Below are 20497 nucleotides of genomic sequence, written 5' to 3'. Positions count from 1 at the left end.
TATTATTATTATTATTATTATCATTGTTAGTATTATTATTACTATTATTAGGGTGAACAATTCCTTTCTTGGAAATGAACTGATTTGAATTTTAGTTTAGTCCGCAATTTTAAAGACTTTCCACTGAAAAGTTTCACTGGATTATTTTTGTTTGATTTTATTGTTGTTTTTGTTCAGTTTTTTTTTTTTACCAGTTTTTTTTGTATGTTGCTCTCAAAGACTATTTTCTTCACTCCAATATGAGGTTTTAAATAATCTAGCCTTAGTTTTATTTATATATTTACTTTTTTATTTATCTAAAATTGACTTTGAATGTCTTTTTTTTCTGACTGCATCTTTAAAGAGAAAGTTTCCATTTTGTTCTGTGCCTCTTTGTTTCGACCCGCCACATTTTTCTTTCAATTTAAAAGCAGGAGCAAACACTCACAAAACACTACATAGATAAAACGTCACTAAATGTCCTTCCTTCAAACTTCCCCCACGACGACGTTCATCTCAGCATAGTGACTAAAAGAAGAGTCCTGCAGCTCGCAGTGATTCTTCAGGGTCCATGATTTATTGAGAAATATGGACGCTGTGTGTGTAAGCTAATATGACAGAAGTGCTTTGACCTCGTGGCCGGGGGGGGGGGGGAGAGACCGGAGCAGCTCCTTGAGTGTTCTAGGCTCGGTTCTCACGCGATTTCTCGATCAGAGGGGTCTTCAGCTCCGTGTCCCCGCTGTTGCTCTCTGTTGTAGCGGGATTTAATAAAGTTCATCTGCTAAGACAGAGTCCACCGAGGGAAATAGTGGATGCAAAAATCGGGAATGGGAGCTCTATTTTGGGGACTTAAAATGCTTCAGATGCGAGTTTTTCATCAAGAGGTCTTTCCGTATTCTTGACCTTCTGACCCTCTTTTTCTGGCCCAGCTGCAGACGTCAGGGAAGCCGATGTTTTCTCATTGATCTGATGGTCCGCAAACCTTCTTATTGTTGTTGTTCTCCGTCAGAAGTGCTCCTTTATTACCAACCCACGGGGATGAAACCTGCTTCCTGTGCACGCACACTCCACTCCTGACTATTCCCACGTGACTCCTGATCACTTCCACCGTACATGGAGTTGTGTTTTCTACAGACGGACATGGGAATCGCATAGAAGCACGATTCTAGTCGATACAAACGGCTTCAAGCACAATGTGAGCTCAAAACAGCAGGCATTTCCCCTCCTTTGTGCCGAACTGACAGCACGGTTCTAACGGGGTTAATTTGGAGTCCAGGGGTTAAACAAACAGGCATTAATAGTTTGTTTAGACAAATCTATTGTATCTTTATGTCGTAAAAGGGTTCAAATTTGGCAAATCACAAACAGGACAGGCAACATCGGTCTTGTAGAAGTTCTTCTGATGTTTTTGCAGTAAAACAAGCAGCTCTCAGCGTGAATAAGCCTCATGGTGCAGTGAGGTGAGAGCTAATGGGGATTAGGCAGAACAAGTATGTGTCGGTCTCAGTGGCTGTGGTCTGCAGCGTTTTCTCAGTCTTTCTGAGCAGGTTTAAAACGCACCTTAGACTCGGGTTTTCTGTTAAGCAACAGCAAAAACCAGAAGGTCTGTATCTACAAGCAAATCTGAGAGGAGGAAAATTCTGCTTTTTTTTTTTTTTTAAGAAGAAATATCAAGCAAAGAGAGTGGAAGCTCCAGAAAGAGAGGCTGATAAACCAGACAGATCTGTCATTATGAGTCCACTCTGTGCTCCATGTGGCATAAAAAGGACCCTTCTGGTCGAGTGACTCTGTTAAGACGTCTGGACCTCGCTGACCTCGTACACTCTTGTCATTCTGGGACGTGGCGTTGACCTCAACAGCTAGTATCGGCATAGAAGTCCATTAAAAAGGCACAAATGATGACATAATATGATCATTTCTAGATTTCCAGAAACAAAATATGTGGTTTAACCGAGGATGAGAGAGACACAAATCACCAGCAACATTAACTGTGGTCAATGTTTTTATCATTTATTAACTTGTTCTTTTGTACAAAACTGTGAAAAAAAAAAAATTAATAAAAAAAAAAAGACTACACACAAAATGCTCATTCTTCAAGTCTCTTTTTCTTTAGAGAAAAAGATATCTCATACTGATTTCATAGATGGTAATTGTAGTTGTTGTAATTTATTTATGTGTGCAGTCATTACAAAGTGATCAACATGTAGTTTTTTTTCCAGCTCTTTTATGCAGATTGAAATGTTGTTTCTGTTCAATATTTTTTTTGCTTGTTTAGGAGGTGCTGAATGAGCAAAGGGCAAATAGATTGCTCCACCTGTGTTGCTTGGATTATTTTTTTTTAAATTGCTGTTTTAAACATTACCATGTGAATATTATGCATTGACATATCACTTATTGTTTGTTTTTTTATTATTATTTATCATGAACTCTTTCTGGCTGCAGTTTGAACAACCTTCACCTGCTGCTTTTTAAAAAAAATAAAAATAAATTTATCTACACACCATTGTTAAATGCTGTATTTTTATAATTTTAGAGGGGAAAAATAGTAATTTCAAACCTTTTCCACCTTCAATGTGGCATGCATTGTGTACAATTCATCTATTAGAAGGAAATATCTCTAATAAATTGGTCTGATCACATGTATTACAACTTTACGTTGCTGAACCAACTTATTAAACTCCAGCGTTCACTGAATGTCAGCAGATTAACAATGAATTAAAACTGAGACACACCATTTGCTCAGTTTCATCCTTTAGTTGGATATTTCAGTGATTTATTTATTTTTTTTAACTGTATTTTGTTTTTATGGTTTAAAGCTCTTTGAACTGCCTTGCTGCTAAATGTGCTGTATGAAATAAACTTGGAAAAAAAAAAAAACCTAGCCAAAGCCAGAGTTTTCAGAGATACCATGCAGGGTTTTAAGGCGTGGAAGCCTTGAACTTTGAACCTTCAATCCAAAAGGCTCAAACATTTTGAAATGTCAGTCAGTTTCAACCCAAAACCTTCTGCTGGTGTCTGCTGGAGAAGAGTGTTAAATGTTAGCGTCTAACATTTAACACAAAAATACAGAGGGAGGAACGTAATGTTTCTTTTTTAAGTTAAATGTCCAAGTTATGGTTATTTATTTAGGGTAGAGGCAAAATACAAAGAAAACATTGACCCTGGATGATGAAGCTATACCCATTTAGAAAAAACACAACTTCTCAAGAGTGAGTTTGCGAGTTTGGCCTGAAAGATCTCCAGGTCATTACTTGTAAATATTTCCCTCAGCTTTTCTGTGCTCTGCAGGAAATTAGAAACGTATCAGACACCGAATGTAAACCATTCTGTGCACACAAATTTCCTCCAGCTCAGTGGAGGTGTTAAACTACAAACAACCAGGCTATTAGATTCATATGCGATTACTGCAAAGAGGATTTCACAAAGTAACTTCCGGAGTGCAGCAGAGAACTACAGGAACATTTTGGGTAGAAAACAAACTGTTGGTCTCTTTCTCGCCGATAAGATTTTTATTTATTTTGCTCATTCTGTTTATTTCACCAATATCCACCATGAGTAACGGGTTGTGTGTTGGTTTTCTATGAAAAGTGAGCAAGCAGTCGATCAACACAGCAAAACCGTGCAACCTGGAATGTTCTGAGCTTCTGAGCATTTCTCGTTTCTCTTTTTTTTAAACTCTGCTGCCCACAGATGAAAGTAAAGCTTTTCAAAATGTTAAAATCCGATTACAACTCCACGCACACGGTGGCATTTCACTCCACTTTTCACAGCTCCTGAGATGACTAAACATTCCCCACCTTCAGGAACGCTCGCAGTCGGTCCGTCTACGGGCTTTAAGGCTCAAACTCCAGATAATTTCCCCATGAACAATCAACGGTCTGGAGTCTCTGGGAGTGATCCGCTAACCGTGGCCAAATACTTCTGTGTCAGTTTTGTCAGAGCAGGACGGGGAAAATGTTCTGACCTGGAAGGTTAAGTTATTGTTGGGCTTTGAAACTCATCACCGATTGGTTCATTAAGTCTGTCGGAGGCAGAGCTCAGTCACAAAAACCACGTGACAAAAATAAACAAACAAGCAAGCTGGAAATAACTTTGGGCTATAAATTTTCACTGTGACATTGTATAAAAGAATGTCTTCATATCCCTTTACTTAATGACAAAATTTATGATTATTATGATTAGGATTATTTAAGTTAACGACCTGTGCAATAATATATGCCTATTTCTTATACTTAACAATTTGGGGGGTTAAATTTGAGCATTAGTAATATATTTTTTTCTCATTGTCATGATTATTGTTTCTATTATTTTGATTCTTCTCACACACACACACACACACACACGCACACACACGCACACACACACTGTAAAAAATACGGAACACAAACAGAGCTGTCAAGACGACTTAATTAAGAAAGAAGGAAGGAAAAAAGAAAGATCATAAGACAAAAAGAAAGAGAAAATGAAAAAGAAAAAATACAATCACACACTGGTTAGAATAAGTACAAAAGTGAATACAATATTTATCTATCTATCATATTTCAATAGGCTTGTTTGTCAGATTAAAAGTGACTTTTGGGGAAAAAAACAAAAACAAAAACTTTGAAGTTGGTACCAGGAAAACATTTCATCAAGCAAACATTTATAGTAAAGAAAAAATATTTTTAGGAGTCAAATGTCTCATCTTGAATTTCGTTAGTTGTAAATAAATATAAAAAAACATCATAATTGACACAAAAATGCATCAAAATAACTGTGTGTGACCTTCACAATACGTTTCATATCATATTTCTGTATGTTGAAGCAACAAACAAACACGTCACATATGTGACGTTTTGTTGTTTTTCCTGTCCGAAGAAAGATACATACAACACTCAAAGCGGAAGTTTAACATAAAATATGTTAAATTTTAAAATAGATGTTTTCGCTTTAGCAGCTTTATTGTCAACCAAATATCGAAACAGTCTCCAGGACTGATCAATAAAAAGGTTTTCTGGGCCCTCGGCTGCTTTGACATTTTTCCTGCCGTCTTCACCTGTTGTGTGCAATTACGTTTTCTGAGGGGGGGGGAGACAACAAAGGAGAAGTGGAAAAATTACCACTGGAACAAAAACAAGCTTCCCTTGTTCCTAAAAATCACTTTTAGAAAGACTATAAAATGAAGGCGTGCATGCACAGATGCGACCAATAGGCGGTACTGTGCCATTCCTCGGGTCGCTCTCTCCATCTCCAGCCCTGAGGACATCACCGTCTCTCTGCGTGCCTTTCCTCCTAATTGACCTAAATCCAGTTTCTCTGCTGTCCCTGACGGCGGACTATCACACAGCCTGCGAGATAAGCTACGAGGAAACAACGCTGTGGAGCTTTTCGCTCTCTCTCTCTCTTCCTCTCTCTCTCTTGGAGTAATACCTCTGCCTTTCTGTCCTCAGATCAACCCCAACGCGAGTTTTGCGCCTGGACGGGACCTCTTGTAGTGCGTCGCGATGATTTACGTGGAGCAGAAAGAACTGACGCCTCTCCCAGGAAGGATTTTATAATATTCTCATCCGCGGGATTTTTATTTTTATTTTTTTAAGGTGCAAAAACCAGCTGGATCCATAAGCGCAAAAGTCGAAATGTTAGACGATAAGGCGCCGAGATCCCAACTCGGTGCTCCGTCTTTTTACATCGAGAATCTGCTGCGGACATCCGGCGCGGATTCCTCGGCCGGAGAGAGAGTGGAGACCTCCGGGTTCAAAGTTTGGGGGGCTGCGCCCTTCCCGGTGGTCAGCAGGGTGCTGGAAACGGGACGGCCGCTTCAGAAAACCGCAGGTGAGTTCCCATCTTGCGCCTTTCTTTGCTGGCTCGAAAAAGCTGCACTATAAAAATGACTTTTGGAGGATATTAAATTCTGTCCATTAAAATTACAATTTTGTAGTAGCCAGTAAGAATAAATCAGCTACTTTTATGTTGGTAACACGCCTTACCTCCACCGTTTAGTTTGTTATTTTTTAGCAGAAGATGTCGGTTCAGTCAGCTATAGCTATTGTCGTTCATTGTGTGCTGTGTCCAGAGAACAGCAGAGACGCCTCCAGAAGGTTTTCAGAGGGGTGACCAGATGAGGTGCCTCGGCTAAAATCTAGGAGCTGGCACACCAAGACCAGATGAGAAAACAGAATTTCAGCAGTTTTATAACAATGTGGCTAAACAGAGGGAGGCGTGGCCTGGAGTGAGTGGGCATTTAAGAAGTTTTGTCAACGTAAATATTGCACCTCATAAATAAAGCATCTGTGCCGTTAAATTAATGTTAATAGAAAGATTGACAAGAGTAGCAGGTGCCTCCACTTCTCCCGTCACACGGTTTCTATTCTTCTGTGTCATTTTCTTTTGTATTTTATTTTTATTTTCAATGTTTGATTTACAGTTGAACGGGGTTAAATTGAAAATACCTAATTTTCCCTCTAAAGTAAATAAAGTATTCCAAATTTGATAATGAGTGAATATATCAACTCAGAAAAATGTGTTGTGACTGAGAAACCTTCTAAAAGGTGGGATTGTATTAAGCTAGTTTATTGATAGCGCTAATGCTAATGTCACTTGCAAGCTAACCTTCTTAACCCCGAGTTTAAGATGATTTAGTTAGTGCGTTTGCATGGGAAATTTTTGCTACAAAAATGGTACACATGCCACTTTCCCATAATAAATTCAAAAGGTTTATTACTGTACCCCGCCTCTTGCCCAATGGCTGCTGGAGTCAGACACAAGCCCCCCTCACGACCCGGCAAGTACAAGTGTTTTAGATAACGGATGGATAATAGATAGCTTATTACTATTTCTCTCTATTTTAATGCCGTCATCACATAATATTCATGATTTTGGTCTCTTTTTAATGCAGAACAACCAAAATGAATATAGATGTCTTTAAAATGTTTGAATTAACAAGTAATATTTTAAAATTCCAGTTGTTTTTTTTTACATCACTTTTTTATTTGTCTTAATCAGTGTAATAAAGGTTAAGTGTCCTAGATAGAAGAGCTGATTGTTTTCATTAGAGACAATCATGGATAATTGTATCCGGGGCGATGGCAACAGTGAAAATTGTCCAGTTTAGACAACATTTGTGTTATAATAAGATAATGAAATTACCCATCACCTCACCTTTATAATGTTTAGAGCTTAGTTTGCGACACATGACCTGGATAACCCTTTTCTGAAAGCTTCTCCACGAATCAACAACCCAACTCTCCAATTAGTCGCTTCCATTTAGGCCAGTTGGCAAGGAGAAAATAAAACTTAAACAATGTTTGATTGTTTCTCAGGACAAATAGCTTAATGTACAAACACTAAGGCTAAAAGGCTCCTAAATAAATTAGTTTAATTTCTACTTTTTAAGCACTCTTGGCTATTTTTACATTTCTGAACTTTACTCACTCAAGAAAAATGGTTCAGTTTTTATTAGTTTTACTTGTACAAAATGACAACTGCCTGAGGGTTAAGTAGCTACGTAGCTTAGCTTTTGGATCTAGTTCAACTTTACCATTTGCTACGTTGCTAAAGGGGGATACAAACTTCAGAATTTGCTCCAAAGAGAAATTTTTTTTATCAACCGCAAATCGTATGACAATTTGTAATGAGACCAAAAAGATTTGAGTTAAATTATAATCATGTTCAGGTAGGATCTGTTATCAAAAATAAAAATAGACAAGTTTTAAGAATCTGACCATCATGGGACATTACATTTTTGAACCAGATGTAGATTATTTTAATAGATAAAGCTACCAGATTTTTTATTTTATCGTGTGTCTGCTCTAATATTAGGCCGGTGTTTTTCTCAGGTGCAAATGTTGTTTTGAGGTAATGACTTTTTCTTTTCTCTGGTTTTTCTCCACAGATCTTTATGGGTCCAGCGTCACAGATAAATGGGGGGTCCATGCAAGACGGAGACGAGGGGATTGCCAAGTTTTACCAGACTCAGCGGAGGAGAGCGACGAGTCAGAGGAGAAGAGAGACGATAGTTTAACAAACGACCAAGAGGAAGAAACTGTGCAGTCTTCCTGCATCCTCGGGGAGGATAACTGTGATACAGGTCAGTTATGACCACAATGTGAACAATCTCTCTCTCCTTTTTTTGAGAAGGAATTGAATTCGTCATAACTTACGAAAATGATTTTCTGATGCTTCAAACACTGAAAAATTGTCTTCTTTTTGGCAATTTTGTTCAGCTTTTTCAAAATTGCTGACGTATCCTTTAAAAGTCTGATTGAACTTGGTGCATAAAGTCTCCGGGTCCAAAAGGCTATGATACATTACAGGCTGATATACTGGTTCTCACAACAAAAAACCCCAACTATGACAAAACAAACAAAATCTCTTTCTGCTCACAGGTGAGGTCAAAATGCTGCGGAAGAAGAAGACGCGCACCGTCTTCAGCCGTACCCAGGTCTTCCAGCTGGAGTCCACCTTCGACCTGAAGCGCTACCTGAGCAGCACCGAGCGAGCCGGGCTGGCCGCCTCGCTGCAGCTCACGGAGACTCAGGTCAAGATCTGGTTTCAAAACCGCAGGAACAAGTGGAAACGCCAGATCACCGCCGACATAGAGAGCGGTGGAGCCGTCGTACCTTACGCCGCCCACAGGGTCGTCAGAGTCCCCGTGGTGTACCGAGAGAACATTGGCACGCCTCTGACTCTGGGCGGCCTGTCTCAGGTGTCGCCGCCAGTTATTGGGGTCTCGGATCCCACCTGCCCACTGACCGGACACCTCACCCACCAATTGATGTTTATGTCACCACCGATGACAGGACTGGTATGATGTAAGGAGCTTTGGACGTAAAGAGACGCTATTAGCAATTCTAACACACTAATTTAGATGCTCTGATTTTTATTTTTTAACTATTTCTCTTGGAAAAAGGCGAAGGGAGCCTGGTTCTCAGCCCAGGGCAGCATTCCGTCATGGGACGGCACCAGTGGTACAAATAACAATTCTGTCATTTACACCTCAACTGAGTTTTCTGTTGGATATTTTTGTGTCCCGTTAAGGCTTACTCAGCGTTGAGAACCGTGTCAGCAGATATACAGGACTAAAGTAAATTTATAGAGCTACTGAATATCGATATTCTCCATTTTTGTAAGGAATCTGGAATCTTTGAACCATCTGAACTATAAAATAAATATATATTTAACTGGAATAATCCTTGGTGAACAGGGATTATTTTGCTTTTATGTCAGTATTACCACAGACATCTTCTAATGGCAACTCCCAGCAGGATTATGCCCCCCCCCCCCCTCAAACTTAATCTCAAACTGGCTTCTTCAAGATTATGATAAATTCACTGTATTACTATGGCTTTCACAGTCTTAAGATCTTAATACGATAGAAGTATTTTAGGAAAAAGATTTATGTTGTAGATGTGCAGCACTCTGACAATTATCTAAGATGGCTGGTGAATACTGTAATGTAGTTTCTTTTACTATTACTATTCACACTTCAGATCATGATGTTTTTTTATATAACCTGATGAAAATACATTATGGTCTTTTTCAATGATGGTTTCATTTATTAAAAGGGTCAAAACTTACTCAGATCAACCTGGGAAAACATTTTTTTTTCCACTTTAAATCATAAATCAACTATGACGATCAACGGTTTTAGAAGCCGATTTCTATTTTACCAGCCACATACGCTTGATTGAATATTTAACTTAGGCTAAAATATCTCAAAAAGCAACTATCAATCTCACCTCTGACTGTCTAAGGAAAAAGAAAAAGTAAAAGTTTTGTAGTGACCTAGTCCAAGTCAGGACTAGTCAAAGTTACAACTTGAACCTATTTGAGATTGCATGATCATAAACACGTCGTTTGTGCTTAAAAAACAACAATTGTGGCTTATTACTAACAATTCTGTGAAAAAGGTTGACTAAAACACAGTAAAAGATATTTTATTACCTTTCTAGGGACAGCTACTGTTTCCTTATTAAATACAATCATCAGTGGAGTTTGTTTGGCTTTCATAATTAAAGCAAAAATAAATTAACTGGGAAATCATTTTTCATAGCGCATTGGGAGGCCAGTTTAAGTCATACAAACCTTCCAACATAATCTCCCAAATTTCTTCATCGCTTAAAATGCTTACTATGTAATCACTATCAATCAGTTACAAAAGCACATTTTACTATATGAGTTTTCACGACAATAATTGTAATCACGACTCACACCTATTATTTTTTTATTTATTTTATTTTTTACGTATTTTGTTATTTAAGAAGATTTTCATACAGACCTTTGTACACTTTTTGAGTCACAAATGTGAATAAAATGTATGCACCAAGATGCACAACAGCTTCCATGTGTTTTGGATCAGTGTGTATGAACCAATATGAGCATAAACTGAACTGAAATCCAGATGAAGGAGTTCAGAGTTCAGATCTGCACGGTTCTTAAAAAAAAACAGAACACCTTGACGCCTTGAACTCATTTTTAGATTATCCGAAAAAAAAAAAAATCCTGTCAAAATTTCAGTTTGAGTTTTGAAAAATCTTGAACAACACAATTTAATGTCAATGGTGCCTTTAATTACCAAGACTGAGCTCTGAGTTCAATCTAATCTGAATTTAATTTGCACTATTCGACAGGAAACAACACATTTATTTTTATGGCTTAAAAAAAAAAAAAAAAAAAAAAAAAAAGGTTTTAGGCTACAATATGGCGACCCGACGTGAACGCTGATCCCGCCTCTCGTCTGCTCCCTCAACTCCACCAATCAGGAGCTGCTGATCCCGCACCCTTCCGGGATCACCGGCTCCTGCGCGTGCCAGTCTCAGCGGTGGAAGGGGAGCGATGCGGCTCGGAGACTCCGAGTGCGGAACCCAGCAGGAGCGCATGAGATGCCCGAGAATATGAGCAAAGAGGACGGGCCGAGTCGGAGCGCATGTTTCACATTCACCATAGACAGCATCTTAAACCTGAAGCAGCGGCAAGACGGCGCGAGTTTGGACGCCTTAAAGGAGCAGAGGGACACTGAGAGTAGGAGTGATTTTCAGAGGAGATGCGAGGAGCTATGGGACGTCCCGAAGAAGGATGACAGCGAGTCAGACGAGACAGGTGACTCCCAATATTTCTCTACTTTTAATAAATAAAATAACGAACAGGCTTTTTTTTTTTTAGCAACATAATTTATGCATTAAAGCATGAAAGCGCACTTTTATTTAATCTGTAAAGGGTGTAAAGAGTATTTCGTCACCTCTCTACACAGTGAATCCCACAGTCCATTCAGCGGAGCGAGGGGAGAGCGCCGCGCCGCTCACCGCTGCCTCCTCTCCGGAGGCGCAAGGCGCGCACGGCCCCGAGCCGCAGCAGCAGCAGCAGCAGCAGCAGCAGTCCGCCGCCGACACCAAAGCCGCGGTCAAGAAGAAGACCCGCACCATCTTCTCCAAGAGGCAGATCTTCCAGCTGGAGGCCACCTTCGACATGAAGCGCTACCTGAGCAGCTCGGAGAGGGCGTGCCTCGCCAGCTCGCTGCAGCTCACGGAGACCCAGGTGAAGATCTGGTTCCAGAACCGCCGCAACAAGCTCAAAAGACAGCTGTCCACGGACATGGAGGGCCCGCTGGCCGCGGAACACTTCGCCGAGGCGGGGAAAAACACGCAGCTACCGAGTTTTTACAAAGACAGCAGCCTGCTGGGCGGATGTTTGTTACCCATGCCTTTCCCCGTCGTGTATCCGACCGCGAACGCCGCGCCTTACATCTACTTCTCCAACTCTGCCAAATATTTTGGCCTGTTTGACGGAGACTGAGTGGGGTTTTTTTCTTGGACACTACAGGAGACAATCATCTGCGATCAGTTTATTATATTGTTATTATTATTTTAATTAAATCTCCGGCCTGGTTCAAAGGATTTCTCATCAACAAGTCCCAAACATGCATGTGCCACTTTTTTCTTTTCATTATTATTATTATTATTATTATTATTATTATCATCATCATCATCGCTGTTGTTGGAGTTCATCATCTTCACAGTAAAGGAGCATGTATCAAATCTCATTTGATCGAATGTACCAAGTGATACATCATCTTTGTTACCCCGCAATAATACTTCACTGCGTGCGTGTGTGTGTGTGTGTGTGTGTGTGTGTGTGTGTGTGTGTGTGTGTGTGTGTGTGTGTGTGTGTGTGTGTGTGTGTGTGTAAGCGCGCTTCTGATTTTGTGTATTTATACAAGGCCTTATTATTGTTTGTGTTAGTTTCTGTTCACTTTACATTTGATAAGACTGTTAAACTGTGAACGCAGTTCTAATCATGACAAAGAATTTTGCAATAAAATGTGGAATATATGCAATCCATACCATCGCCGCTGTTTGAACGGAAAACCCGCCTGGCTGCACATTTACAAGTATGTGCAGACGGACTTGTTGCAGAAGAAAGTTTTTTTTTTTGTTTTTTGTTTTCCCCACTCTTTCCAAGGGGAACCAGTGCATAAGTACTCAAAGTAAACCTGACAAAAAATATATATATTTTTTACACATCTAACGTTTCTACTATATTGTGTTTGTTACAGCTTAAGTCAGCGTGAGGCTGAGAAAGCCAAACATAAATCCCATGGTCTCATTTTAATTTTTGACAATGTAAAAAAAAAAGTTACATTTTATTTTAACTGTCAGTTACAGTATTGTTTAAACTCATTCATTTAAATTAAAACATCCAAGAGAGATAAAACAGCAAAAAAATATATATATTTTAAAGTTACAAAGTGACTAGGTAAGGTTAAAAGAGCTGCTTTCTTTGTAATTATAAAGTTTTTAAGATTAAAGGAAAAACTTCCACTTGCAAATATTATAAGTGGCAAAGTTCTTGTTTTTCCTACATCCATTGTGAAGCAGTTTAGACTGAAATATTCACAATCACTGTTAATTAAATGGAGGTGGTGCTAAGTGAGCTGTGTCCAAGTATGAGAAATGAAATAAGGTTATGATAATCATTACTAGAAAACATCTTTAATCTGAATCTCTAAATTGAACCCTTTTTTAACAGTTCCCCATAAAAATTTGAGTTTATTTTTTTGGAGCTGAAGAAATAATTAAAAGGCACTTTTCCCTCTGTGATAAACTCCATGTGCATACTGTGGAGTTAATTATGTTTATAGGGTTTTGGCAGAATATAAAACTGTACACTGGAACATAAAAACTTAAGTACACAAACGGCACTCTCTCTCTCACACACAGTGATCTGAGGTCAATTAGACTCCAAAGGGCTAATATATTCTGGAGTTTAAGTGAGTTTGTGTGTAATGCTGCCACACATTCGTGAGCAGGAACTGGCACAGAAAAACAAACTCTTCCTTGTGTTGTTGGTTCGAAAACACTGAGGGAAGCGGGCGAAATGTGTGTTTTAAGCAGACTCACCACGATGCTTCTGCACAGATTTTTTTTTTTCCTCTTTCTCTAAAGAGGCCGGGGCGAGCCGCACTTTACTCGGCGTTTCCGGGTCACTTGTCCCTTCAGTGCTGGAGCCTCTCGCTGCTTTCTCCCTGTCACAGCCATTCAAGGCCCCGTCACTGTTAACCTGCTCATTCACCCACTTAGTGTGCCTGCAGATCGCTTGTTGTTTCTGCTGAATTCCTGTCTTTTTTACCTTTTGCTGTGTGCGCTTGCATCCTTTGCCCAAAAAAAGAAGAAAAAACCCCCCCAAAAGAACAAAGTTTTTGTTTTCTAATGTCAAACCGAGGCTCATTTTTGAGTTTGAACTGTAAAAAATAAGTTAAAAAGTCATAGATATTGTTTTACTCCACTCAATTTCTTTCTTTTTTCTTTCCTTTGCATTAATCTATGCTAGAATATTTACTTTAAGACCCTTGATGAAGCCATTTAAACTAAACGCCAGACAACTATTAGCAAGAAGGAATATTTAACTAATAGGCTTACGAATCAGCTTTCCTACAATCCGGCCGTTTGCTCTTAAAATTTTAACTTTGCTCAGTTTCAGATGAAAAGCATAACTTTGGGTTAATTTGTTAATGTAGGCTGGGGTTCATTTTTCTCCATAATTATCAACATCCATAATACAGATGTACAGAGGGACCCCATGTTAATTTATTTTCATTTATTTATTGATTTAGTAGAATAATCTAAATCACACTAAAGAACTTAGCAAAATATCAACTTTAAAAACTGAGAAAAAATACTAAGCGGCGAACATAAAACATTAAATGTGTTTAATGGATTCATTTGGTGTCATCACTATGAAATAAACTTAGATCTATTTTTATCATGTAGACTTTTGCTTTTCCTCAAGTTGCTAAGAAATTCATAATTTTCTATTTTTGCTAAATAAAATGCAATACAGACACTCATTTCCTACTCAAAAGGGAGAAGACAAGGGAACATTCAAGTGAGGCAGACGCCCCGGACAAGAGCAAGCTACTCGCTCGGTGTTGATACCGTTCATAGTGAAGAGGTGAAAAAAGGTTTTATAAAAAAAGGTTTCTTTTTAGAAAACTGCAGCAAAGAGGAACTTAGTGTCGCCTAGCATCTATAAACAGAAACATTTAATGACTTTTACTAACATTTTTACTAGGGGTGCCAGTAATTATGGATCATGCTTTGACTATCAAAGGATAATGGGACAATATGCTTGGATTAGTGTAAACTTAAAGAGCCACAGATAGAACCAAGAGGAACTCAAATGTAGAATATTACCTTTCACAACATTTTGAACCAAATATAATTTCTGCCTCGGAGGTGAAAAATAGAAATCCGTTTCTGATCCGTAGCGTTATACAAAGAAATATTAATTTAAACCGAACTGGAAAGTATAAACCGGACAGTAGACTCAGGAAAGAAAAGAAAACAAAACAGGCTAAATATTAATGAGATCAATGATTAAGATTTTTTTCTTATTCAAATATTAGTTGTATTGTAAAAGAGTTACTTCTGTGTGTGTGTGTGCGCGCGCGTGTGTGTGTGTGTGCGTGTGTGTGCGTATTCTAAAAATAATTTGGTGGGCATATATCCAAAGAAATCCCATAAATAAATATTTTAATTTAAATTAATGTTTTTCAGCAGTGAAGTCACACTTAGCACGTCTGATGATATTTTTATAAAGCTGTAATTACAAGTAAGTTTAAAGTTTCTGTACATACTTTGGTTTTATTGTTGTTGTAAGTCTGGTAAGAATGATACAGTGTATTAAGGGATTATATGAACAGAACAGCTCAGTGTGGGCGATAGTGTGTCTTCAGAGTTGATGAGTGGGTGTGTGTGTGTGTGTGTGTGTGTGTGTGTGTGTGTGTGTGTGTGTGTGTGTGTGTGTGTGTGTGTGTGTGTGAGAGAGAGAGAGGATGGCTGGTGTGGATGCTCCGGTGGTGTTTACAGTCGCCAGACTTCCTGACTCTCCCTCTGTCGGACGCTTGTGAACGCAGCGTTGGCTCTTTGCGTCTCAGCACTCTCTCTCATCTGCAACCACAAGGTTCAAATGACCCCAGCGGCTGCGAGCAGTCTGCCCCGAGCCAGACTGAAACCCCACAGCCTCATCTGTCACAGGCGAAAAAAGATCCATTAAAATCTAGACCTGGTAAGACAGACAGCCAAGGCGCGTGTAGTCGGTGTGCGCTCATTTGGAGAAATCGATCAGTGGGGGGGGAAAGAAAAAATTGTGATGTAGTTTAATACGAGCATTTGACTAAATGCCATACGGAGGAGCCGAGATGTTTTTTTTAAAGACAAGTAAAGATCTGGACTGATCTGTAACTTAAGAGTGTCTTCTTCCATGTTTCCCAACTCCAACCAGGAGCTACATGAACACATGGTTCTCATTTTGTGTGAACTGTACGGACGGAGAGCACTGTTGTGTAAAATCTAACATCACAACTTGCAAATAACTAACATTTCATCTTATTGTACTTTTTTTTTCTCAAAGTAGCTTAAGCTAAATCAGATTTGACAGAAATCATCTGTGAGAACTGATTTTTCAAGTACCACAAGGGATTCTCAATTCTATTTAGGGCTCGACTTTGACTAGACCTTTCTAACACCTGATTGTTCTGCTTAAATATGAACTATTTAAGCAGTTTATATCCTGCTTAAATAGGATATTTAAGCAGGATAAATATCCTGCTTAAATGGTTGGAACTGCTTTCCAACCATTTTCAGCTTTAGCAGCTTTCAAAAGGTTTTTGCTGAGTCCCGTACATTGTTGGTGCCAACCTGGACGTCTTCTGACTTTCTTTAACAAGAATTTTCTTTTTCCCACTCACCCATCAAGGCCAGATTTTATATAGTATAAAACAATATTCATTCTATATGCTTCTGTGGGACATGGATTTCTATGGACTTTGATGCTAATACAGGAACTTGAACTGCAGTTTGGATTTGAAACAGCGGTCTCCTCATCATCAGTTTCCCCTGAACTCAGCTGTGATAGTCGCCAAGAATTTTTCCTTCAATAAAGTTCTCTTGGAAATCTTTGAGGCGTTCGCAGAACAGAGATTATATTACACACATGAGAACTCCGTTCACTGAATAGGTGAGAGCTTGACGCCATTAGTTGTACTGGACTTTGTTAAAGGAAATAAAATTAAAAAAAAGTGAACTACGCACAAAAGCACACCACCCTTTTCTAAATTAACTTCTTACATGCAAATGGTACTAAATTGTTACAAAATAGAAAACATATTTCATTCAACTGTCTCTAATTTAAAATCCCTGTAAAATACATTAAAATTTATGGTTGCAACAATGAAAACTGAAAAAAACAATTTTTACTGATATGAATGCTTTTAAAGTTTGAAAACATTGAAAACAATGATATTCATACAAGAGTTATTAAGCTCCGTCAGGTAATTATTCGACTGAGCTTTTCATATAAATCATTGGTCCCGTTCTTAACAGGATGCGAGTGTTCGGACGGTTGCTGATGAGCCACGCAGCTACGGCCTCGTAGCAGGAAAGTAAAAACAACGAGGCTGTTTGGCCGGGGGCTTTCTGCATGCTTTCTCAGATGGGATTTGTGATGACTGGCAATTACTGTTTATGACGCCTCAAGAAAGATTGGATCAGGTCCAGCTACTAAACTGTCATGACTCAACTTAACGATGTGCGAGACTGAGCCTTAATTGCTGTAACAGACTATTAAAGGTTGTTAAGTAAAAACTGCACACAGGCTGCGCACGTGCTGGACGGTTGACAAAAACTATATTGTGAGGATGTGGCCACTCTAAATTTCTCTTATTTGTCAGCGGTGTTGTGGATGATTATTTGTGTGGCGTCTCTCTGTCCAGGATGCATCCCGCCTCTCGTTCAATGACCACTGGGCTAAATTTATGCCCAAAAGGTGAGAAAAAAAAACCCCAGCAAGCCGGTTAAATTTAGAGATTTTACCAACCGGTGGTGTTTAATAATCTGTAAAAACCCCACATAAAAGAAAGATAAATACAAAATGCAGTTTTCAATTTATGACTTCATTTGCATTGGGGGGAAAAAAAAAAGCTATTCAAACCCACTTGGCCCTTTGTGAAAACGTAATTGCTGAAAACCATGAATTGTAATTAACCACATTTCTTGAAAAGATGAGTTGTAATTTCACTGATCACACCTGATCAGGCCTGATTCCTGCCAGACCCGTAAAATCAAGAAACAAAACTAGACAATATGGAGCAGAGTAAAAGACCAGAGTGGTCGCAAGTGATATTATGGGTTGTCTTAAACTTTAGAAACTCAGATATTCACTTAAACTCCTGAACTCCTTTCTTAGGGGCATTTCCATCCAGTTGAAACCTTCAGTAATGTAACTATAACACAAGACAAGGCAGATCTTTGGCTGAAAGGAACGACACTATAATTTTGGTAGTGATAGTGGTTTATTATTTTTTGCTTTATTTTAAATTTGTATCATATTACCTTTCTTGCAGGGCTAAAATCATATTAGTCTTTCTTTTTCATTCTCTCTGTTAATGTGCAAAAAGTTAAAATTACATGTAAAATCCAATAAAAAAAAGTTTTTAATTGGAAAGGGGAAAAAGTGACACATCACTTCCTGTTCTAAAGACAAAGTTACTGACATCCGTCAGTTTTGGAAAGAAAGGGTCACAAAGCCATTTCTAAGGCTAACCTCAGAGAAAGCCATTACCCACAACGGAGAAACCATTAAACTGTGGCAAACTGCTGCTGGTCAGCCAAACTTACTCCAAGAGAACATGGACGACCAAAGAACGCAGACCATCTAAAGCACCACAGGCCGATAGGGTCAAAGTTCATGATTAAACAATAGCCAAGAGACTGGATCAAAATAGCATCCTGTCGTTTTTCTGGGTAATCTCTTGACCCACATGCGAAAAGTTTTCATCTGATCCGATCCCATCCGCGCCTGAAAACTCTTTAGCTGTGACTAAGCTCTGCTTCGGTGGTTTGTTCAAAGGGCTCAGTGACGCTGCGCTTTACAACATAAACAACACCCCATTCATTATGACCCGTAACTGGATAGCAACTGCTGGGACCAGGACCGTCCCACCAGGCTTTCAAAGGGCTTATTGATCCATTAATTCCTTCGGCTTTAGTGGTCTGCAGTGACATGGTGCCTCTGCAAATTGAATAGGGGCTCAGGGATTACAATGACTAGATCTGATGAAAAGGTCTTGCACGAGTGGCAACGACACAAATAAAGCCAAAGGTTATACATCTTCCTCCTCTAGGAAGTCCTTCCCTGCATCAAGAAATCTCTGGCTCAGCTCCAATAGCCCCTATTAGCTAAGATGTCAGAGCAGCAGACTGTGACGAAAAGGCAAATACCTTCTTGGAGGAGCAGGAAGTCCAATGAAAAGTCAAGAAAAAGAATGTAGTGTTCTGCTTAATTACTATAGCTGTTTCCGTAATTCATAATTATTCTACATGGATAAACTCACTTTGCTCATTTCTAAACTGATAGGTAACACTTTATTTGACGGGGTGTGCATAAAACTGACATGACACTGTCATAAACGTGACCCGTCATGAAGATGAAGGAGTCTTCATCAGTGTTTACGACTGTTGTCATAAAGTGTCATTCGGTAAATTATGACACTTTTAATGTAAAGTTGACCATTTTAATGGACTTTTAGTACAAGTTTTAATGCAACTCCTTCATCTTCATGACGGGTGTTATGTCACGTTTATGACAGTGTCATGTCAGTCTTATGCACACCACGTCAAATGAAGTGCTGCCAAATTATTTTACATATTATATAGTTATTTGTAACTAGAAACTGAACGGCATTGAAGTATGGTTGACATTTAATACTGATATTAAATGTTAAACCTCCTTTTTTTGGACCAACAAAAGAGAAAAACCTGAACCAAAGAGTTAGGAAATTGTAAACCCTTTTATAAATAAAGACAAAAGTCAGAGATAGTTTTTCGAACCTACAATAATGTGTAATATTCTGCTTTGTTTTATTAAAATATTGCCTTTTTAAGTTGACTTACTGATTTTGCCCTGCAGTGGATAAGGTTTAAGCACCACTACTCCAATTTAATCCTAAATATTATACAATAAAGTCAAATATATTTATTCATATGTAACTGTATATAGCTACTGAAAAGTAGAGCAGGAAGAAAAGGTCCATTGTATCTCATATCAGACCAACATGGCACCTTTTGGTACTGGATGAGTCCAGACGTCTCCAGGGAAGTAACATGTTGTGATGTCCCTCTGTATGACAACAGGTCATATCTTTGTGGCCTCTGAGATGAAAAGCTCTGACCTAGAAGGTCAGAGCTCTGGTCCATCATGTCATCTGATCCCCCCCGTCCAAAAGTCTGCGCTGAGGAAACCCAGTGGTAATAAGAGAGAAAGTGGCATATCAGCAGGGACAAGTTACTTAATTAGCAGAGTGAGGATAATTTTTGATGTCCCGGTGAAAGACTCGGGGCATATGGAGCGGCCCTCGTCTTTAAGATCCTTCTACATGTTCTGAACAAAAAGACACACGAAAATCAATAGTACAAGTTGGAGGAAGAAGATACTCGAGACTAATGGACATTGGGATTCGCAGCTGATGGGTACAAAGGGATGAAATTCATATTGATACGCACATCAGAGGCCAATGGGCTCCGACGGGGTGAGAGGAGGTCACAGGTTGCTTTGACAGCCTTCCCGTCCTAATGGAAAACTATCGACTGAATTGGGAAGAAGCTGCAGGGACTGACGTGGCGGAGGGAGGCACAGAGTCGCTGAACCCTCGCACCAAACTGAAAGGGTCCGTCTGAGGGGGGCTTCTGCACCTTTTATATCTGTGAATACAGACCTATCAGTTTCCCACCAGTCCTGTGGGATTCTTGTTCCTGATCAATACTGTAATCGATCGTGCCATTTTACTGCTGGGGACCAAGAACGTACGTGTTGAAAATTTATAATAAAAGATTTTCTACTGCTTTGTCGTCAAATGTTGCAACTGGACTAAAGTCACAAATTCATGTGGTCAGGCTTAAAGCATCATGTTATATTTCAATGTACAGTTATTATAATCGTACTACAATGATCAAATAAAATTCAACGAATTACTATAAAAAGTTCATTT

At 39.1% G+C, this 20497-nt stretch overlaps 2 protein-coding genes and 1 long non-coding RNA gene across 3 annotated transcripts in view; 2 read left to right on the top strand and 1 right to left on the bottom strand.

Annotated features, from left to right (window-relative positions):
- The window catches only part of LOC108167224 (uncharacterized), a 65546-nt gene that overhangs the window by 25840 nt on the left and 19209 nt on the right, over positions 1-20497 (bottom strand). The window lies entirely within an intron of this gene.
- LOC103480444 (homeobox protein HMX1) lies at positions 4690-9016 on the top strand. Its single transcript, XM_008435392.2, has 3 exons — positions 4690-5790; positions 7850-8044; positions 8343-9016. Exons 1-3 carry the CDS (start codon positions 5595-5597, stop codon positions 8765-8767), a joined length of 816 nt encoding a protein of 271 aa, XP_008433614.1. The 5' UTR covers positions 4690-5594; the 3' UTR covers positions 8768-9016.
- On the top strand, positions 10754-12439 carry LOC103480443 (homeobox protein HMX2-like). The gene is made up of 2 exons (XM_008435391.2): positions 10754-11055; positions 11207-12439. The coding sequence occupies exons 1-2, from the start codon at positions 10839-10841 to the stop codon at positions 11746-11748; spliced, it is 759 nt and encodes a 252-aa protein (XP_008433613.1). The 5' UTR covers positions 10754-10838; the 3' UTR covers positions 11749-12439.

Source organism: Poecilia reticulata, linkage group LG18, assembly GCF_000633615.1.
Source record: "Poecilia reticulata strain Guanapo linkage group LG18, Guppy_female_1.0+MT, whole genome shotgun sequence".
Classification (NCBI taxonomy): domain Eukaryota; kingdom Metazoa; phylum Chordata; class Actinopteri; order Cyprinodontiformes; family Poeciliidae; genus Poecilia; species Poecilia reticulata.
The sequence above is the reverse complement of the archived record's forward strand: the minus strand, read 5'-3'. Positions and strand labels throughout refer to the sequence as shown.